At 36.9% G+C, this 20,703-nt stretch overlaps 1 protein-coding gene across 3 annotated transcripts in view; it reads right to left on the bottom strand.

Moving 5' to 3' along the window:
* Window positions 1-1,790: 1,790 nt before the first annotated feature.
* Window positions 1,791-20,703, bottom strand: part of asic1 (acid sensing ion channel subunit 1) — a 152,550-nt gene continuing 133,637 nt past the window's right edge. For all 3 annotated transcript variants that reach the window (XM_004068816.4, XM_023954959.1, XM_011474989.3), the window contains 8 exons: window positions 16,526-16,653; window positions 10,518-10,668; window positions 9,137-9,193; window positions 8,469-8,622; window positions 4,958-5,049; window positions 4,558-4,637; window positions 4,023-4,124; window positions 1,791-3,433 (listed from right to left, as the gene is read on the bottom strand). In XM_004068816.4, coding sequence (XP_004068864.1) covers window positions 3,338-3,433; window positions 4,023-4,124; window positions 4,558-4,637; window positions 4,958-5,049; window positions 8,469-8,622; window positions 9,137-9,193; window positions 10,518-10,668; window positions 16,526-16,653 — 860 coding nt within the window. In that variant the 3' untranslated portion in view covers window positions 1,791-3,337. The remainder of the gene's footprint in view (window positions 3,434-4,022; window positions 4,125-4,557; window positions 4,638-4,957; window positions 5,050-8,468; window positions 8,623-9,136; window positions 9,194-10,517; window positions 10,669-16,525; window positions 16,654-20,703) is intronic.

Raw genomic sequence — 20,703 nt, forward strand, 5'->3', positions numbered from 1 at the left:
GAAGATAATTCAATTAAAGTTCATTCAAGTATTCAAATATTTATTCCTTTTTTAAAAAAATTGCAATAGTTATTACACAGACATGTAATCATGACTTAGAAACAAATAAATTCTTCTATGGATATTATAAAAACAAAATGTCAAAAGAAACTTGTGCAAAATTTGGCTAAAACATAGCAAGTTAATTTAAAATGTTGCCAGTATATTTAGACCTGAAGTAACATTTTGATGAAGCCATTAGAAAAAAAGAAAAAAGAAACATAATCACATGTTTAGCGTAGGTCGATAATGGAAATGACAGAAGTCCCCGTGCAAAAGGAGTTTAATATCCATGTGGATAACAAGATGTGATAACAGGATTATATGGAAATTACCTCTCATTTGAAGAGAGTTTACGAGATTAAACCACCAGATGTGTGTGAAAACATAAGCAAGAGTGTAATCAAAGTAGAACAACAACAATGAAAGATTTGCTGCATTAAAAACACCCCCCTGCAAACTGCTGCCAGCTGGTCATTAGATGAGGCTTTAAGAGGGTCTGACAGTTTAAAATATGACATTAGGGAGCATCTTCGTTTTACAGCATCCACAGATTGGCTGCATGTCAAACAGCAAGGTGAGAGCCAAGGAGGAATCAGTCATCCTTGATCTTTAGATCTGGGAGGAAATAAGAGCACAAAACGATTTAACCTTTATCAAGAAGGGACTGAAGTTATCGCCAAGATTTCAAAAAATCTGCAAAAAAACACGAGAAATTGAGCAATTAAGGAGTCTGTGACTACAAGAGCAGGAATTTTGGACAATTTTCATCTGGTTTAAACTCTGGCTGGTGTTACCACCTCCCACACAGCCGCCAGTGGAAACTTATCAGAATGCAGGGAGCATCTCCCTCTGGATTCCTGTCACTCCCAAACCGATCGTCTGTATCCTAACCTCCTATATAATCTTATGACAAATAAAACTGGTGGTACAAATACACAAAAACTGAAGGTTTTCTCATAATAAGGATTTTTTAATGATATATTCATTTTGGTAGTAGTTTAAAAAATCATGTTTAGTACAGTAAACTACTTTATTTTAAATTCTAAAATGATTCTTTTTTGTGTTTAAAATAGAAAATACATGCACTCCCACCCTGGATCTAAGCTGCCTCTATGAAAGTATCATTAAAAAAAAATTAAGTTATGAATAAACTTCTCATCCCTGGATGACCCTTCATGTAGCAGAGGACTGATGACCAAGCAGCAAGGAGGGTTATTAATGATATTTTTTTATCTTCCATTTCTTGCAAAAGATTCTAAGCTAGCAGAATTATTGTTTAAAGTTTATAATATTCAGTCATACATCATCGCGTTGATTTAATAGTACAAGTGTAGCAGATGGCAGCACCAGTTGTACAGTCGCAAATGAGAGAAGTCACCCAGAATGTGGAGCTGTTGGCTGAATGACATTCTTGATTAAGTTTGGACGTTTCCCATCCATCCTTTTGTCATCTAGCAAACCAAAACTGTAATTACATGTCAGGAGTAATGGGTGCAGAATCTCCACTGGTACAGTTTGTCGAAGTTTAACCGTTAATGTAGAATTTAAATGTTTAACAAATGAATGCTTGACAAACATAAGAAAAATCTGTCTTTTTTACCACTTTTCTGCCCCCCAAAACCCTTCTCTGCATTTTGAGTTTGTTCCAGGAAATGTTGGATTAGGCAACATATATGATTACATATTCATTAGAGGAAAGTAAAAATAGCCTAATGTGTTTGAGGGTATGGAATCTCATATTCTAAGAGTTGCTTAAGACAAGCTGAAAAGCCTGTTTTATTGTTTATTCAGAAAAAAACAATGGAAAGTCACAACCACAATTAAAAGAAAAGCCCCAGAAGACAAACCATTTTTCCAAAATGATATTTACATTTATTTATGCTTTGATAACTAAATAGATTAGCTTTTAGCCTGGAGGGTGATAACATAGTAATCAGGCTATACAGAGCATGTTTTTTTATTAAAAAAACCCAACTAAAATAAAAAACAAAATAATGAAAAGCAGTCAGGTCAACACAATATTATTAATATGACAATATAGTAAGAAGAATAGTACGTTTTCTTTTACATCACCTCTACATACAGGCGGCATTGTGCTTTTATAAGACGTGTGTAATTAGAGCACAAATACAGAATTTTTTGACAGCCTTACAAAACTTTCAAAAATGTCATTAACAAATGTTGAGGAAAAAAAAACCCTGACAAAAAAGAAGATTAAAAAAACAACAACACAGAAACAACACATTTCATCTTGATGCTGAGTGAAAAGTCACTGATTTATTGGGCAGATGCGAAAACGAAAACATCAACTGCAATAAAATGCATTTAGGTGGAGTTCTTACACTCTCCTATTGGGGAACTAATGTTACCGAAAAAAACAAAACACTTCAGGATTCATACTTTCAACATACACTCCCCCCCCCACACACACACATACAGGGATACACTCAATGAGTCATTTATGAAATAAGTCATTTACTTTTCCTGTTAACCACTGAGGCAAATTTGGTAATTATATGTGTATGTATATATATATATATATACTTTATACACAGTCTAGATTATATAAAGATATGTAAATTAATAAGAATCAGAAATGAAATGAAAAACATGCGCTGGACAGATACAAGCATGCAATTACATGAGGATGAAACCTGAAATTTTCACCATCTCTGCCGTTGTAACCATGAAAGGCTTTCCATCGCACTTGACTGCACTCACAGTGAATGAAGATACATTCTGAAAAAAAAAATGCAGCGTACTGTTTCTTTTTCTTCCCATGATGCACTGCAACAGGTTCATTTGTTGCTACATGTAGAGTGGAGAGAAGTATGAATATTGTCACTTTAGCAGGTGCTGCGTGGTTCGTTGAGACACAGGTCCCTTTTACTCATCTGCTGCTTTTGATGGAGTGAAAGAATTGCACTCCTATTAACCATTTGTAACTCTGTGTTATTTTTCGCCTGCTTAAAGAAAGATCCATGTTGTTAGCCGCTCTCCACGAGAATCTTTTGTGGCAGTATTCCAGAGAAAAACACAAAGAGCGTTGAATGCTGCATGAAATGTCCTAAAAATTAACAGATTCATTTGAAAGATTCTGGGCTTTTTCTTCACTTGGCCTTTGGGTGAAAATTCTTTGTCAAGTTGAATTCACCCATTTTTTTCACCCTCAGTTTTTATATCAAAAGTCCCTCGCCTTAATTTGATTAGTTCCTCACGTATTCTCTGGATAGTTCTTGCTGTATTGTTGGCTTTGGTTGCATAACGTGCACTTTGATGTTTCACCAAGGCCTGCTCAGCAAGTGAAGTCTTCAAAGTTTCCCTGGCCTGGATGATGAGGTAGCATGTTCCCAGGATATGTGGACGGTGTGCGAAGATTCTCGCAAGGAGCCTGCAAGTAAATCATGCAGCAAAACAAAAAGAAATGCAAAAAAGTCAAACAAAATGTGCAAAGAAGAACTTAAAAAAAAGTATTATACTTATCCCTGTAAAAATATGGAATGAGTTAAAAAATGATCTGAGAGGGGAAAGAAAGAATATTCCTAAGTATAATGAAGGATGGAATTATCAAGCCAGTAGGGAACAGAGGAGGAGCAGATTTTCCTTTCTTCTCTTTCTGCACTTTGACTTACAGTTAACATGAACTAGTTTCATCAAACACTTGGACATACAGTAACTGAGCTGTCACACCTTGCAAGGCTTTAATCTCTGTCGCTATACTGGTGCTGTCCTGCAGCTTTGATTAAATTCGAACCACTTTTACACTTTCCTGCACATCTAGCCCAGATTCCCTCCTTCTCATTTCATCCTTTTTTCAACGCTTTCTTCATATCTGTCTCTTTTCTCTCACATTTGCTCCTCCTCCCGTCACCTTTAGCACACAGGGAGATGAGACAGAAAGACAATCTAGAAGAGTCTTCTTTTGCCAAAGAAACGGAGTCTGATGAAGTCGAAGTACTTAGAAACTGCCTACTACTGACATGGCGTTTCACATCATCCAGGCTCAGCACAGCTCCGCGGTCGTTGTTGTTGCGGCTTTTGTGTTTCTTCTTCATGCATCTGCACAGCTTGTATTTTAAAATCTGCAAACATACAGGACAATCTTTCTGATAATGATCATGTAAACATTATGGAAGTCTGTTTTTATCATTTAAAACACAAGTATTTGAATCTGAAAACCAGCAGTTTAAATGAGAAAGTTTGTAAGAGCGCATTACGTTTTGCATTTGACCCTAAATTTTACGAGAAACATGATTTTTCCCCAAACCAACTCACACACGGAAACACGAGCAAGTACACTCCTACTCCTAAGAACACACTGCAATAAGGAAAGACAACCTGATTGACCTTAAGTATGAAATCTAAAATGTTAATGTATTCAGTAAAGCTTCCCCTGATATCCACCACACTTTATGTGAGTAGTGGCAATGATGGGACATTTTTCATTTGAGAACAAGTAATCCCAAATTCTAGTGTGGCATATGAAAGGGTCATGTTTGTAACCGGAGATTTTACCTCATATAGATAGTCAAAGAGTTCAAGAACAGTGAGGATGCTGGCCCCAATGAATAGACCCATCTGACCTCCAATATCGCCTGAAAAGACAAATGAAGAGGTCCATGACAGGAATCGAAGCCGTGTCTGTGCATTCAAATGAGATTAACCTTTGAACATGCTATTAGTGTTTAAGTCTGGGAGGTGAAAACTGCAACAGGAAACGCAGATGTTGGCAGATGTGCAGCTGTAAAGGGAAAAAAAAAATACAGGAACAAGCTTTGTGTCTCTTGGGACTAGAACACATTATATTAAAATGCAAGCATCTGTGCCACTGTCACTTTAGATACAAATCAACTGCAATGCTGCACACTGCATTACTATCTGTTCCCAAGAAGAGACTTGACAGACATTTCCTTACCCAGAAGGCCTGCCAGTTCGTAGGCTTTCTTTTGTTCAATGGTTTCATAGTTCAGAGCTTCAAAGAAGATATCCAAAACCAGAATGTTATCGCTATAAACAGATAGAGACAGGAAAACAAGTGTTAAAGCACATATCCAAACAGCTCAACCAACATTTTACACACTTTTCTGCCAGCGCGTCCTTAGGCAAAGTGATAAGAAGTGAAGCTGCCATTTTTTGCAGACAACCATGGAAATATGTCACGTACAAAACCCTGCGAGCTCCAACTAATTTCCCCTTAGAGGGTCTGGTCATTGAGGAATACAAAGGAAATGAAGCCAGTAGTTAGATTTCAATCTGTGCAGCTATCTTAAAGTAAAGACCAAAACAAAAAGAATGGAAAAAGGGATTATTTGAAGGGCCCATGGCTAAAGAATATTTTGAATCTGGGATATCCTCTCTTTGGGTAAAATCCAACCCCATGGATTTAGGATCAAAACAGAAATGGGACTTTGTAGATTCTTCTTTTGCACTTGGCACTTTGCTTAAAGACTGAAAGCGGAGTTAAGCCAAATGACAGTCAGCCAATCCTTAAGAATACGTGGGGGTTGCAAGGGACTGGCTTTAATTTAAGAAATGCAAATGAAAGAAGGTAATATATCAAGTGACATATGCAGTAGTAATGCTTACTGTGCATGGCTCAGAGAACAGTGTTTACCGTTTTATTTAATACACATGCTCAGACATTCCTGTGGGCGCCGCAAAAAACATTAGCCACAGACCTAATTCCACTCCTGGAGCTAATTTAAATCATTCCCTTACAGCTTTTGTTTACTCTACGACATTTTGACAATGGTTCCATTGAAGGAAAAACAGGGGCATTTTCATCCATGAACCTATTTTCTTTTGTGCTTGGGTTCAAGTTATGCATATAATCTCAGCCATATTGAGCAAAATACCACGGCAGTTATATTAAAATACAGCAATAACGAATAGCTTCAGTGACATTGAGTAACTACAGCAAAATGACGCGAGCATTTGCAGCAAAAAGTTCAAGTTGTTGTTCCTTATTTTTCTCAATTGTTATTCCTCCATTTCTAAACTGCAGTTCATTTGAATCTAGCTCTTACAAGGTCAGCATTTCTTGGTTTTTAGGAAACAAATCAAGACAGATGTGACTTCACAGTTTAATTTAAGTTACTGATCTTAAAGTGAACTGTAGACTTTTATTAGGGTGCATAACTTTAAAAAGTCTGCAGTTAGCTTTTCAGGCTGCTACCTAACTATGTACCCACAAGGGGGGCACAAGTCTGGGTCTCCCTTTGCCAGTCCCCAGCCCGGATAAAATACAAAGTTGTTTCAAGAAGGGCATCCAGTGTAAAACTCTCTGTCAAACCATTTGTGTGACTCAGTAAAAGGTGATTTGCTGTGGCGACCCCTAAAGGAATATGCCAAAAGGTGAACATTATTTTAAAAAAGCTGTTATAAAGTTGTATCTTCGACAAAATACATTTAAAATAGGGGTGGAAAAGATTTGAAGCAAATGTGAATCTAATCTTTATTCACCTTACGGACTTCAGTACCATTGAATTTGAGTTTGTGGATCATCTATGTAGTTCCTAGCTAGAAAAAGCTATAACCATTTGTCTTATTCTTTGACTTAAACTCACAGAAAGACAATACATTACATCTGTATTGTGTTCTTTTGACAGAAAAAAGGAATATCTTTTTAATTACTATTTTTTAACTATGTGAATCTTATAAAAATTTTATAAAAATACATGTTAAATAAAAGCAAAGAAAATCCCCAGAGAAGACAATAAATGAAGTGAAAATAACCTTCAATACAGTATATCTGAGGTTACACAGAATGTAAATTCAGTTTGTCATGATTGGACTTCGTTAAAGTAAGAATAGCAGATCTATAGAGTCAAATTCAAAAGGTTTATTCTGAAGCTTAATAAAAAAAAAGATGCAGAATCCTTTAGTGCAAACAGGGAATTTTAACAGCAGCTATCTTTGACTGTTTCTGTTAGAATGTCTTGATGTATTTCTCTCATCAAACCTGTATCTTATTCTGCTCATAGGGAGACATTGACGCTTTTTCTTTACTGTTCTATTCATGGCTCACAATACAATAGAAGGAAGTCCCAAAACATCTTAGAAACAATTCAGTTTATCATCATAGAAAGTACATCTTTGCTGGTTTAACTAATAACTTGGACCTAATTTTAATGTAAGTAATTACATTTCAGTCCAGTACAGCTAAATCCCATAGATTCTTGATAATGGATAAGTTATTACTTTACTAACTTTCATTTACTATTTTTATAGAAAAAAGGAAATATAATCTTCAATTGGACAAAAAAATGTATCAAAGTGCAATACTGTAAAAAACACATCTACTGAAATAAAATGAAAGAAGTTGGAGTGTTGCCTGGTAACAGAGTAATGTAGTGTGTAAATGATAACAAGAAGTCAAAAGGTCAACTTTGATTCTCTGTGATTCCCATGCAACCATCTTCAAATTGGTTCGAAACATTAAACTCATCTATATCCAGGTTGTTGTGTAAAAATAAACCAGCATGGATTAGCCTGAAAACCTTCAGGGGTTCCAAAAAACCTTAGTGGCTTAAAGCTGCCTTAAATTCACAATTATTTTCTTGCCAAACACATGTAAAAGTGGTTTTAATATAAAATATTCACTAATTAATGGATCGACTTAATGTGCAAATAAATATAATTAAACAGAACAATTGTTTCAAAAGTTGAAGTACTAACACAATAACATCTTGATGAAATTCCTAAAACTGTCAAGACCTTCACTTTACTGAATGACATCCATCGGAAATCTTGACATTAATAAAAGGATTTGTTAATATTGTTAATGTTAAACTGGAGCACTAATGATGACATATGTATATTATTTGAAGAAGTTAAGAATAAGCATAAACAAACCCACCTTTTAGAACACCAAAACCCTAAATCTGTGATTAGTAAAAGGTTTAAATACAGTTAAAGGGCAAAATATCCCTAAATTAGCAAAAAAAAAAAAAAAAAAAACCATAAAAAAACTTCATTAAATTTTCCTTGCATAAAACCTTTTCTGAAGATCTAAACTTATATGTTCTTTAGGTAATCAAATTATACTTCAGGCAACAAAATGGAATGCCAGCCTCTTTCCAGGCAAACAGGTCAACTGTCCAATTGCTTGGTGACATCAGTGCCTCACACCCCCTCTGGTTCAGCAGGCTTGTGCAGACAGTGGTTATATGTGTGCATTTTTGTGTTTGAGTGAATATTTAAGATGTGCGTGGTTGTGCACAAAAATGCAGCCTTTCTGTAAACAGTTATGTATGGCAGTGATAACATTAAGCCTCAAGCAACTTGCATAGTCTGTGTTGATGCTTTATATTTAACTATATTGACAAAAACAACTCAAAAGATAATTTTTATCAAATAATTTTCAAGCCACCAACATTTAAGATGACTCTTGTGATAACACATTTAAAGAGTATAAGAATACTTACGCTATGTACTGCTCTGTTTTGTTAAATTTTTTGGCCAGGTACTTTGCGGATGCTTTGCTGGGGATCTTGACAAAAGACAGCTCTTTGCCGTATCTTGTCAGGTTGCATGGCGTTTCACACACACAGTAATCGTTGTCCCTTTCAACAAGAAAGTCTAAAAAACATGGTTATGACAGATAGAAAGAGACGTTAAAGGCCACCAGGAAGAGGCTGCAAGAAAGAAAACATGGAAGTGGGTGCATTTACCATCACCTCCGGATGACAAACACAATGTCAGCAAAGTGAAAGGTGCAAAAAGAAAGAAAGAAAAAAAACGTACAGCCAGGAGCAACCTAGGAGCCCCTTACAAGAAAAATAAAGCAAATGCTGGCAATCACAGGGACAGCTACTGCCGGAGGCCAACGTGTGATACAGAGTCACAAAAAAGAGTGAGAGATTGCAAGTTTGTAAGGAAACAAGTCACACACATGAAACGGCTTCAGAGGTTTAAGCTGATGGAAAAGATGCAGGACAAGAAAAGGAGACCCTCTGTGATACGACCATGCCAAACAGAATCTGTTATCAGCTGGGATCAGGAGCTTTGGAACGGTGGGACATGAACAAACAACAAATAAACAATGTGCACATCTAGAAACGTGCACGAGTCCCATGCTGGTTAATCTCCTCACCTAAGGCGGGATCTGCACACTCCTTGTACTGCTCCGGGCTGCAGTATGGGGCATCTCCTGAAGACGGGAACAAGTGAGACGGCACTCTCAGTGTGATCAAACAATGCAGGCAATACGTGAAGGGAATTTCAAAGGAGCAAGAAAACAAGGATTATAGGTCTATAATTAATTTGGTGTCACCCTATCAATACTGGCCTTATCACAACTGAATATTCTTCAGAAAGTTGATATCAACTTATAATTGATGCCATTCATCACTACTTTCAATCTCTGTCAGCCTTGTTTCTATCTGCATCTCTCTGACCGTTAAGTCAGGGAGCCTTTCCAATCTATCAGAACAATACAGGATAAAGACGTGTTGCGGACCTGCAGGAAATTAGTTTCAAGCTGTAATAATTCAGAGCATTTTTCTTAAACCCCTGCAGTGACAGGGAGATTGAGGCCTAGTCCACACACACAGATCTACCGCCAAGTACTTTTTTTTTGCCCTTAGCTTAAAAAAAAACAATCACAGTCAGATCTAAGTGGAAGATGTGAGAAAAGCAATAAAAAAGCTGCTTTTGACTGATAACTGTAGGTTTGTAAAAGCAGGATACAGGTGGTGCACATTATCCTAAGATCCTTAAGGTGTATGGATTACCTCTCCATCTGCAAAATGCGACAGTTTTAAGTCAGAATTTCTGATAGTGATCGTTGTATGCTTTGAATTTAAAGTAAAGAGATGGGAAAATATTCAAATTGTTTTGGAGGGGAACTTAGAAAGCTATTCAGGTATCAAAATCTAAAATTGTATGTGGACAAAACAGAAACATTCAGAAACATCTACATCTGTGAAAAGTCTTGTTTTTGTTGTTTAACGCTGACAGATCAATGGAAGCAGAGCACATCTAGGTGACAGGATTTTAATGGGTATGTCCTCCACGGACCTAAAATAATAAACTGAACAGGCGCAATAAGATAGCAACTAATCCTGATTCTCAAACAAACAGGGAGCCAGGCTCCTCTGTGGTTGAGAACGAGGGGCAAGTGAGTGAAAGTTTAGAGAACAAATCCAAAAGTTTCTTCCAACCCTCTTTTCAATTTGCTATGTGAGATCCCACACTGTGATATAATGTAAGAGCCAGACAGCAAACCCCGGCTTTAATCATTACACAGATGCAAAGTAAAAAAAGGGGAGTTTTTCAATCCCCTGGAGTGTGAAAATATCTGATTTACTGCTGTTCTGGCCCACGGCCTGCGTTAAGCATAAATCTGTTTTTACTGGGCAGTTTTTGTCATCCAAACTCATGAGAGTATTTACAATGAGATGACGATAGAGGCTTCTACGGCCAATCACTCTGATGAAATTGACAAGAAAAGGAAGTTTGTAGCACAGGGATACCAGGCATGTGGACCATCCGGCAGTTGCAGTTCTCCACCAGGTATCGTGTCTCACAGTCAATCCTGCAGGCGGTTATGCTGTAAGAGTTAAAGAAGTCCGAGTCCATCGGAGTAGACTTGCAGTCGCCCCACGGTGGAGGCAGGTAAGTCAGCTGAGGGAAAGACAGAACTGTGTCAATCATTAAGTATTTAAAAAAATACTTTTCTCTATGCAAGCATCCATTTACTGCATCTGATAGATGAGGAATCTTATTCCAACTCCATAGTGAGTACATCTGTACTGTTATTGTAAGAGCTTTTCTCCTACGCTTGCCTATTTCTAGTCTTTCTCTGTGCCTCATTGCACTGCCCACTCTTTATCCAGCAGCTGTGTGGTGGAAATTGGATGTTACTACCCATGCCCGACAAAAATGTATATTTTTTATCTTAATCTTATGTTTTTCTCCAAAAAACAGAGGCGGTCAATCAATTCTCCAAACTGAAAATGTTTTTTTTTTAAGGACCCATTTGGGACACTTGGAACTGTCAGACAGCTGAGTTAACTCAATAATAAGGCCTTCGATGACTTCTACTGGATAGATGCAGTTCTAAAAATTGTTGTAGTTGTTTAAGATCAAACACAATATTAAAACAGAATCCAATTAAATGTCAACAGAGGCTACGTTCACACTGCAGGCTGAAACGACCCAATTCCGATTTTTTTGCCCCTATGCGACCTGTATTTGATCTTTTCATGACAGTCTGAACGACAGATCCGATCTTTTCAAATGTGACCCAGGCCACTTGGGTATGTGGTCCTAAATCTGATACGTATCCGATCTCTTGAAATGCAACCTTTGTCTTAACAGCCGGTCTACATGAATCCGACCCGTACTTCAACGCTACAAACGTCATAATTCTGCGTTGAAGTAGGCGGGAAAGAGAACATATACATCAACCATGGCAGACACAGGAGATCACAAAAGTTCGCATTTAATTGGAAATGTGAACGGCCTTGCAAAAAAATTGGATTTTTTCAAAAAATCGGAATTGAACATTAAGCCCTGCAGTGTGAATGTAGCCAGAGTATTCTCTGTTACATTAGACATGTGCAATGTGAAGCTGGCCAGAGCTACCAGAAGGAGGGCAAATCATCACAAGAAGACATCTTGAAGACAGCTTCAAGAGGTCTTACAGTGAGGAAATAATTTCAACATTACAGCTTGAAGTGCACTCTCATTTTTCAAGAAGAGACACATTGGACAGAGCAGCAAAGAAATGGCAGGACATCTCACAATTTCTGCAATGGTAATGTCCTGCAGGGAAAAAATGCTTTATTAGTTGGTCACCTCAGGTATCCACATAAAAACAGCACAGAAATAATGATTGAATAAGTTTATATTCAAGTAATAATGGGCTCAATCTTTTGATTAGAAAGATCAAGGTTATCAATGAGCTGGCTATTTCAGACGTATGGCAAAAAGTGAAAAAATTAGATGTTATGTGCCGTATTCATTTAACGTTTGCACCTTTTATTGCAACATTAATTGTGTTCATATTATACAGATTTTCTTGAAACCCTGATGTATAATGCACTATATAAAATTGAAAAATAAAATCTGAAACAATAGCCCCCTGTGTATATTCATCTTATTGGTTGAAACCGTGCATCAGCGGGTGCTCACACAGCAGTAAATTAAAGGTCGCTTCGATTTAGGGAACCACATTTCATATTTCGTATCAGTGCAAGAGGGAGGCAAGGGGTGCTACAAACTGAATTTGGTTACTAATAACGTAATGTTGTTCAGCATGCACATAAAGTATCCAGGCACACACAGTGCAGTGCACTGGAAAGAACTAGCCTCAAGTAAAGCCTTATCGGAAGACTAATGAGCCCTCTACTTAATTTTCACCGCAAGGACATTGCCCAAAGTCAAAAAGAACATAAAAACCATCCCCGATGCACACAACATAATGATAAATAGGTCCATTATTACTTGGACTAAATGTGCTGGAAGAATTGTGAAACCTGATAAAAGCTCTTCACAGTAAATTCCTGTCAAAAATACCAAAAAACCTTTCAGCTGTCAATAATTAGAATAGCATTGGCTAATTTCAGGTGACTTAACAGTTTTGAGCAACAACAACAACAAAAAAACCCTGTCAAACAGGCTTTTAAGACTTTTTGGAGTGCAGCTATCTCTTAAACAAATAAAGATAAGATGGTGACCCCCAATTTCCCATTCATTAGCTGGCTGAGCGAGCAAATAAAAAGTAGAAAGTGGGATGTCAGCAAGAGTCACTGGGCAGCAAAAAGACGGTGAAATACTAGCCAACGTTAAGGGGGCTTTGCTTTTTATGTTCAAACAGGGGAAACGGCAGATTTTTCCCTTTTATGGGATGATGATGAGTGACACTTTGGCTTGATGAAAGGTCTTTGAAAGCTTTCCACCGCAGGACTGCTGAAGCAGAGAGTTGAACGAGTGTGAGTAAACTGCATTAGATTAATGAAGAGCGAGACTCCTAGACAATGGAACAAATAAACAGGGAGGCTGACAAGGGAAGCAGAGAGTGGGAAATTATATTAAAAAGAGTTATTTTATAAAAGGAATTGTTATGGAAAAAGGAGAAACCTAACCTGGCATCTCTGAGACAGAAAAACAAAACTGCAAAGTTCTGATAAGATGCAGCATGCAAAACCCACTGCAGCCTGGCAACGTAGAAACATGCTCAGTAGTTAAGTGATCACGCCAATATCCAATTCTTTGTCGTCTCAATGTAATGTGCATTGGTTTGTAACATATAAGGGCCGATAGTTGATGATTTATTTGGCTGCAAAATCCCCACGGCACGTAAAGAATTATTCAAAACAGCAAGAACAAACCTGCATGCACCCACCTTAGCTCATTCTACTGAGACTGATCTCGAGGAACCAAATGAGCAAAGTTTATTTACTTTTCTATGTTAATATTCTATGCCAGTCACTGAACTGCAATTCAAAGTTTTCAAAGTACTGCACTGGGGACCTAGATGTTAGTCTTTTAGGCAAGCAAACAAGCTTTCAAAGTCTCTTTCGCAAAAAATTAAAATTAACTTTCCTCAACTGCTTTATGGAAATGTTTTCCTTCAGAATGAAGCACAGAATGACTTCAGTAGCTAAGTTATAGTTCTCACATCTTTCATGTGAATCAAAAGCCCTAAAACGTCAAAATACAATTCAATTGTCATGCTGCAGTGCTGACCTTGCTGGGTGCCTTATCTCAAGTCCCTGGTTTCTAAAATAAAGCCTGGAGTGTTATGTATGACAAAAAATGGTTTGTTAAGTCAGCACGGCTCAGCTAGAGAGAATACAATGAAATATTGTTCAGAAGTGACAGTCCAAACTGAGCAGTGGCTCAATGCATCAGATAATCAATGTCAAAGTGGCTTCACAGGAGATGCTCTTGTGAGGTTGAGCGATTTGATGGAGGAGCGTGGATGAAAAACAGCTGAATGAAGGTAACAGTTTAAAAAAGAAAAAGAGTTCTGATTTATTTGCATATGCTGTTTAGCATAGCTGAATGAAAAGTATAGGGTTCTTTCATGTTGAAAATACAGGATTTTCCATCAAGTGGCCTATCAAATCGAAGCAGAAAGAATATATAAAGAAGGGACCCACAGTTACCGACTGTTAAAAAGAACTTAGAGAGAATTTGACTTAAGAATAAACATCTTATGTGTGACATTTAGAGGATCCTTGACTATATATTTTTTTTGGTTAAACATAACCAGTTGTCATATTTTGCTATGCATAAGGGGTAATGAGAGTATTCCTAGTGGGCTGACTGACATTTCCTTTTTTTGGAGAAGCTGAGTAGACCTTTAAAGATCACTATATGGTAAACTATTTTAGCAGTGAAAATCGCTTAAGCTCACTTATAATGAAAATAATTGATCTTCACAATAGATTTGGCTGCAGCTCTAGTCAATAACTCTGTCTAACTGCTGACTAACCCATGCTCAGTTGGCACAGTCACAGTAAAGTCTGTTTTGCGATATCAGTCTGTTTTTTTTACGTGTTCCAAACAATGTTGGTAGTTACAGGTATTTTAAATACGCTTATGCGGCTAACGCTTCTTATGTGGCCAACATGTAGGGTGTTAAAAACTAGTTATAGAATTACTGTGAACGCAGCTCAAACAGTCAGACTGACTAATGGACTTATATATATATATGTATATGTATATATAATGCCATTAATTATGTCAGATAAAATTTGAGACATTTTGGTATGCCGAGAGTGGTGGGGTGAACCAACACCACATAGGATGAGAGGCAACGCAAAGATCGAACAGATAGCTGTGCCTCAAAGCAGTGGGAGCTGGAGTGCTGCTGCTACACAGAGTAGAGCTTCATCAACCCCAGCAGGGTCATCAGGGCTCTATATGGATGTCTGATGTTGAAAGACTAAAAAAACCTCCACAGATCTCAAGACAAATCAAAGGAAGAGCCATCATTGATGATGTGTGTCGGTACAGGAGAAGACCCTTGAAACCCCCTATCAATGACAATTTTCAGCCTGGCATCTTTTCCCTGTTTTTGCGAAGGCTGAGAATCAGCCAAAAGAGCCACTTACAAAAAAAACTTTGTATCTGCATATTTCATCACACTAAGAAGGTTGGCTGCAGGCTGAGTTTCTGCACACTTTAAAATATATTTCATCGTCTTGTTTCTTTAAACTTTAAAGTAGGGTGTATAAATGGTCAAAAAAAATCATCAGACATTTTTACACAAGTCTCAGATATGGCTGGGTGATCATTCCACAATATTTTGCTTTTTGATTAGTAAGCTTTTCCCATTTCAAAACATCTTTAAGTATTTCCTAACTTTCTCATACTTTTTAGAGAGTGTGTGTATTTGCAGGTTTTGTGAAAATAATTGCTTCTTATTTATCTGTATACCTCAAACACATTTATGTGCTTTATTTGGTTTTCTCATGATCTGACTGATTTCGTTCAAGAGTGTTTTAACTAGTATCTTAAGATTTGAATGTAAGCAGTTTGTTTTAAAAATTAATATCTGCAAAAAAGATTTATTTGTACAGTGATGGACACGTTATAAGTGAGAAGCAGTCCAACTACTCCTTTTTCCAATCAAAATTGATCTCAAAGCACTTTGAATAGCCTCAGTGTATAAAAGGTGCAATACATTTAAAGCTGTTTTATACAGCCTTAAATTTGCCAATTTCAATGTCACAGCAAACACAGCACCATCTAAAGTGGGAGAAATCCAAATTCTTTATGTAATCTGAATATGATTTCAGCTAAAGGAGCACTTACTTGTCCTTAAACGATCTCATAAATGTTATGGTATTCTATGCGGTAATACCAAATATCTTAAATGCAACTCCAAGTTTAAACAGGATTGAAAAAAGTCTAACTAAGTTTCTGTTCTTAGACTTCAAAGTTACTTTTTGGTTGATTTAACTGAAAATGCTTAAAAATGAAATAATTGGCATTATTGATGTCTACTAAAGAAATACTTAAGGAAGTGTAAGGGCAACCAGCAACTTGTTGCTTTATGATGCTTCATGGTCCCCCCCCCTTATAATCACCCTTCTAACCCCCTCTCTAACATCTCTCTCTCTTCTTCCCTCCTTTCCTTTTCCGTCCGGTCCAACACAAAAAATCTTCAAATACGATTAAAATGAATAAAGTTTGGCCTCGATTACAAAGGCATTTATTCAGACATACCTCTGGTTTGTTAAAAAATTCAGAACCCCTGTTGTTAAAGTAAAATATGTCCAACACAAGAGGCCTTCATCTCTCACCTGTTTGCCCAGCTGTTGGACAGGACAAGTTAAAAAAAAATAAACAAATAAGGAAGTGTAAGGGCAAAATATTATCAAACATAATAAATAAATAAAAAATATATCAAAATTCAAAGAAACTAGTAATAAGATATTAGAAAAGAAATATTGCCATAATACACAAGCTCATATTTTATTTACTGCTTTGCCCTCTATATTCTGTCATCTCCGGTTAGACGTACCCGTTGTTCCTGACAGGAGACAAAAGTCTGAAACCCTGGTGCCACGCCGAACCCCAGTTGGTCTATAAATGGCGGCTCTTCCTGGGTATGGATTTGAACTTTGATCCCGGCTTCAAACGATGTCTCGTCTGTTGAAAAGAAGAGGTTAGGACGGCTACAACAGAGATGGTGATGATTTGCACACACAGGCTCACAAAAGATCAAGGTGCAGCAGCTGCTACTAATCAGGATACAGCAAACGTCTCAGTGATGGAATGTGTGTCGGAGAAAAGCAAGCCAGAAAATAAAACCAGCTCTATAAGTAAAAGAGAACTTTTACTTTGTAAGTGATTTGTAAATGACACTTTGTGTTTTTTGTTTGTAGGATTAAGCAGATGGGCTTCCAGAAATAAATCAGTTGATGACAACACCTCCTTTACAGGAGCTGTAACTCCAGCAAGGAAACAGAGGGAGAACAGTATCAATTATTAAATAAAAGATGGTGTGAAATCAATATAGATGAGATTTCAGTTTCCCACATCAGTTTGCAGTACAAACTTTAAATGGAGCTGAGAGGTTTTATTTGTGTAAACTCTTTCTGTCACTTTTGCAGTGACCTAAAGATGACTATTGTGCAGAAGGCAGGTTGGATTCAAGACATTTGGCTTCTCTGAGCTCTGGTTTAGGGGATAAAATAGGATGTTTCTTTGTGTTGGCCTTTTCCTTTCTGGTTGTCACTTGGTATCATCTAAGTGCAAGGCTTTCTTGCTACTTTCAATTAAAAAGCTCTGGGACGTGTCTGGAAAACAGCATGAAAGCCTCCAAAACACTGCAGGCTTTAACTGTCACACATTACTGTTGTTAGACTGGATACAAAACCCTTTTCTGTTGCTTCCAGTCCAAATCCTCCAAGCTTAAAACTGCATTTTACATGGAAACATATAGCATAATACAAATGGTTATAAGCATTTTCCTTTTTTCCCCCCACAGTAAATACATTCAGTGAACACAATAATTACTTAGGTGGCAATCCAATTCAATTCTCAAATCAATGATTCACAGATCAAACCACAATTCTTACTATTTCATATATTATGTTTGAACGATTGTCATATCTTCTTCTTTTCATTTCTACTTTTTTCCTTTAGGGGTTGCCACAGCAAACCAGCTTCCTCCATCTAACCCTGTCTTCTGCATCCTCTACTCCAGGAGTGCTCAAATCTTGGCCTCAAGGGGCCGGTGTCCTACATCTTTTCTAACCAACCTGCCTTTGAAGGTCCTTATTGGCTAAACACACCTGATCCAGGCAATAAGCAGCAGATCAGGCAGGGTTTGTGGAAAAACAGCAAGAGGCTGGCCCTCAAGTCCTGGATTTACTCAGACTCCAGCTTTGAATGGTTGCTATCTGTGTGTCATTTTATTGGATGTATGAACATTTTAAAAATTTGTATTTATAAACCGTCATGTATATTTTTATTTAGAACAGGAGATGAGAATCAACAAAACCTAACAGACAAACCAAAAATGGTATATATCACTTTAAACAGTGCCACATTCAAGATTTTTTCTGTCGACTTCCAGGTTAACTTGAGCAGTAAACAAAATATAAACATTACTATTGTTTTGTATCATTTTCAAAAAATCCTGAACATGTTCTCCACAGCTTTTCCATCCTTAAAGTTTCACTGCCTACAGTTACAGTAGACAGATGACAAGGGGATAGTAAATCTAGACACAGCAACATCTATGAGGCGGCCATGGCGCTGAGGTAGAGCGGTTGACTACTGGTTGGAAAATTGCAAGTTCAGTACCTACTCTGCGCGCCCATGTGTCGAAGTGTCCTTGAACAGGACACTGAACACTACATTGCCCCTGGTGGTTATAGGCTGGTGTTCAGTCGCAGAACAGTTTGTGAATGTGACTGTAAAACACTCCATCTAAATAAATAGGGCTGTGAAATGTTAATTAGTGGCGATTTATATTGATTCACAGATCAAGCTCAATGAATCACAGATCAAACCACAATTGTTACTAGTAAATATAATATGATTTTAAAGTTTTTACTGCAATAAACAAAAATAAGAGCATCACTTTTGCTTTGGATCATTATGCAACAAATCCTGAAAATGTTCTCCACAGTTTTTCCATCCTCAAAGTTTAGCTGACAACAGTTCCAGTAGATTGATGACAAGAGAGTAAATGAAGACACAGCAACACCTCAATAAAAATGTAACAACTAGAAAACACTCAACACAAAAGAATTTCAAAAATAATTAAAATGAATAAAGTTTGGCCTTGATTACAAAAGGGGTTTATTCAGACAAACCTCTTGTTTGTCAGAAGATTCATAACCCCTGTTGTAAAAGTAAAATATGTCCAACACAAGAGGCCTTCAGCTCTCATCTGTCTGCCCAGCTGTTGGACAGGAGAAGTAAAAAAAAAAAAGAAAAAGAAAACACTCACAGTCCTTTCATCTAAACTGATAATATTGTTTCCAACAGAAAGGTTTCAGAAAATGACTTTTTTTTAATCATTAGTGAAAAAAACAGAAAACTTCTAAACCTTTAGATGAACATTTTAAAGTCATGTTCCTGTACGAATTCTCCACCACTCTTACAGTCACCTGACATCACATTATTGATCACAAGATTTTTGTAATATTCTTAAATTCATATTTATTCTATTATTTATTCAAATTCTCGACTACATTTAACTCTTAATGCACACTTTGTGACATACCGTAAATTCTTGACTGTTCACGCAATCACAGTTAATTAGCTGATTCTGCAGCGGAGAAAAGCGTCTTTTAAGACCTGCTTTGCACCAATATACAACACTTTACGCTCTAAGGCATATCAGTGCAAAGTGGGTATGAAAAGCTGCTTTTCTCCATGGCAGAGCTGACTGATGGCGATTACATACGCAATTCACTACTGTGGAGTGCTGCATATCAGTGTGAGGCTGCCTTCCCTGCTTCCGTTCGAATGCCATTAATTATGTCATCAGTGGAAGAGTAACTATAGTCAAAAAAATGTGAATTTAAGGGTTAAAGCTACGTTTTTTAAGAATTTATGGTAGTAAACAGAACTTCCGGTTTTCTTTCAGCTACAAAAACAACTTGATGGTTTTACTTTTAAAATGGGAAACTTCACCAAGACTGTATTCTGGAGATTTCATTCTGCTTTTTTGTTTGTTTGTAAACTTAAAATCCAACAATATTCTATAATGAGCAAAATATAGAGCAAAATTCAAAAGATCGCGAATCTTGGTCGTCACAAATATTCATACTCAATTTTTATGGAACAGATCACAAATATCTGAGTATTCAGATAGTCATCACAGTCCTAATAATAACAGTTTTCATAATGGCCAAAGATGGAAGACGATATAACTAGACCTTGTGAGTTATAAGTCTTAATATTTATGCCCAACACTAGAAATAAATTATTATTTTGTGTATGTATGTGTATTTAGTGTTTTTCTAATTATATTTGCAAGATATTGACCCACAGTCAATATCAAGTTCAAGATATGACTGCCAAAGTAATGAATAAAGCTTTCACACACTTAAAGGTCAAATGCTATAATTAAAATGATCTCAAATTAGATGTTTATTTATTAACGATTTGATTGATTAAGAGTAAAACCTAGAGCCCAAAAATGTTTTTGTTCCCATTTCTTGCATTATAGGCTATTAGTTGGTCTTTGCTCTTTTTGTTTGTAATAAACCACAGCCTGGTAAGCTTGAGATTGAATAATTGAGCTGATTGCAGGATTTTCCACTTTTATTCCATCAAGTACTTCATAGATTCTTTTTCATGATATGATTTAGGTCTCTGAGTGAGTACTGTAAAGTGCTTTTAAATCAACTTTTGAGTCAAACCAGACAGTATATCACCATATACGTCAGATTTCTTTTAACTGCTCCTGCCCATGGTCTGAATAAAGTCTAGCCTTTCTACTTATGAATGATTGGCATTTTGTGGTAAATACTATACTCTTGTGAAGTCTTCTTCTGCATTGCAGACTTGCATAATAATATGATGGAAGTTTCCCTTTCCATCAAAAGATTCCTGTGATCATACTGTCCTGTGCTTTCATGCGAAAAAAATCAAACCAGAGCGTTCTGCTTTTCTCCGTCTCGTGTTTGTTGTCTATGTCTGGTGCATCCATTGAGTTTATATGCTCTAAAATGGGCT

Source organism: Oryzias latipes, chromosome 5 (assembly GCF_002234675.1).
Source record: "Oryzias latipes chromosome 5, ASM223467v1".
Lineage (NCBI taxonomy): Eukaryota > Metazoa > Chordata > Actinopteri > Beloniformes > Adrianichthyidae > Oryzias > Oryzias latipes.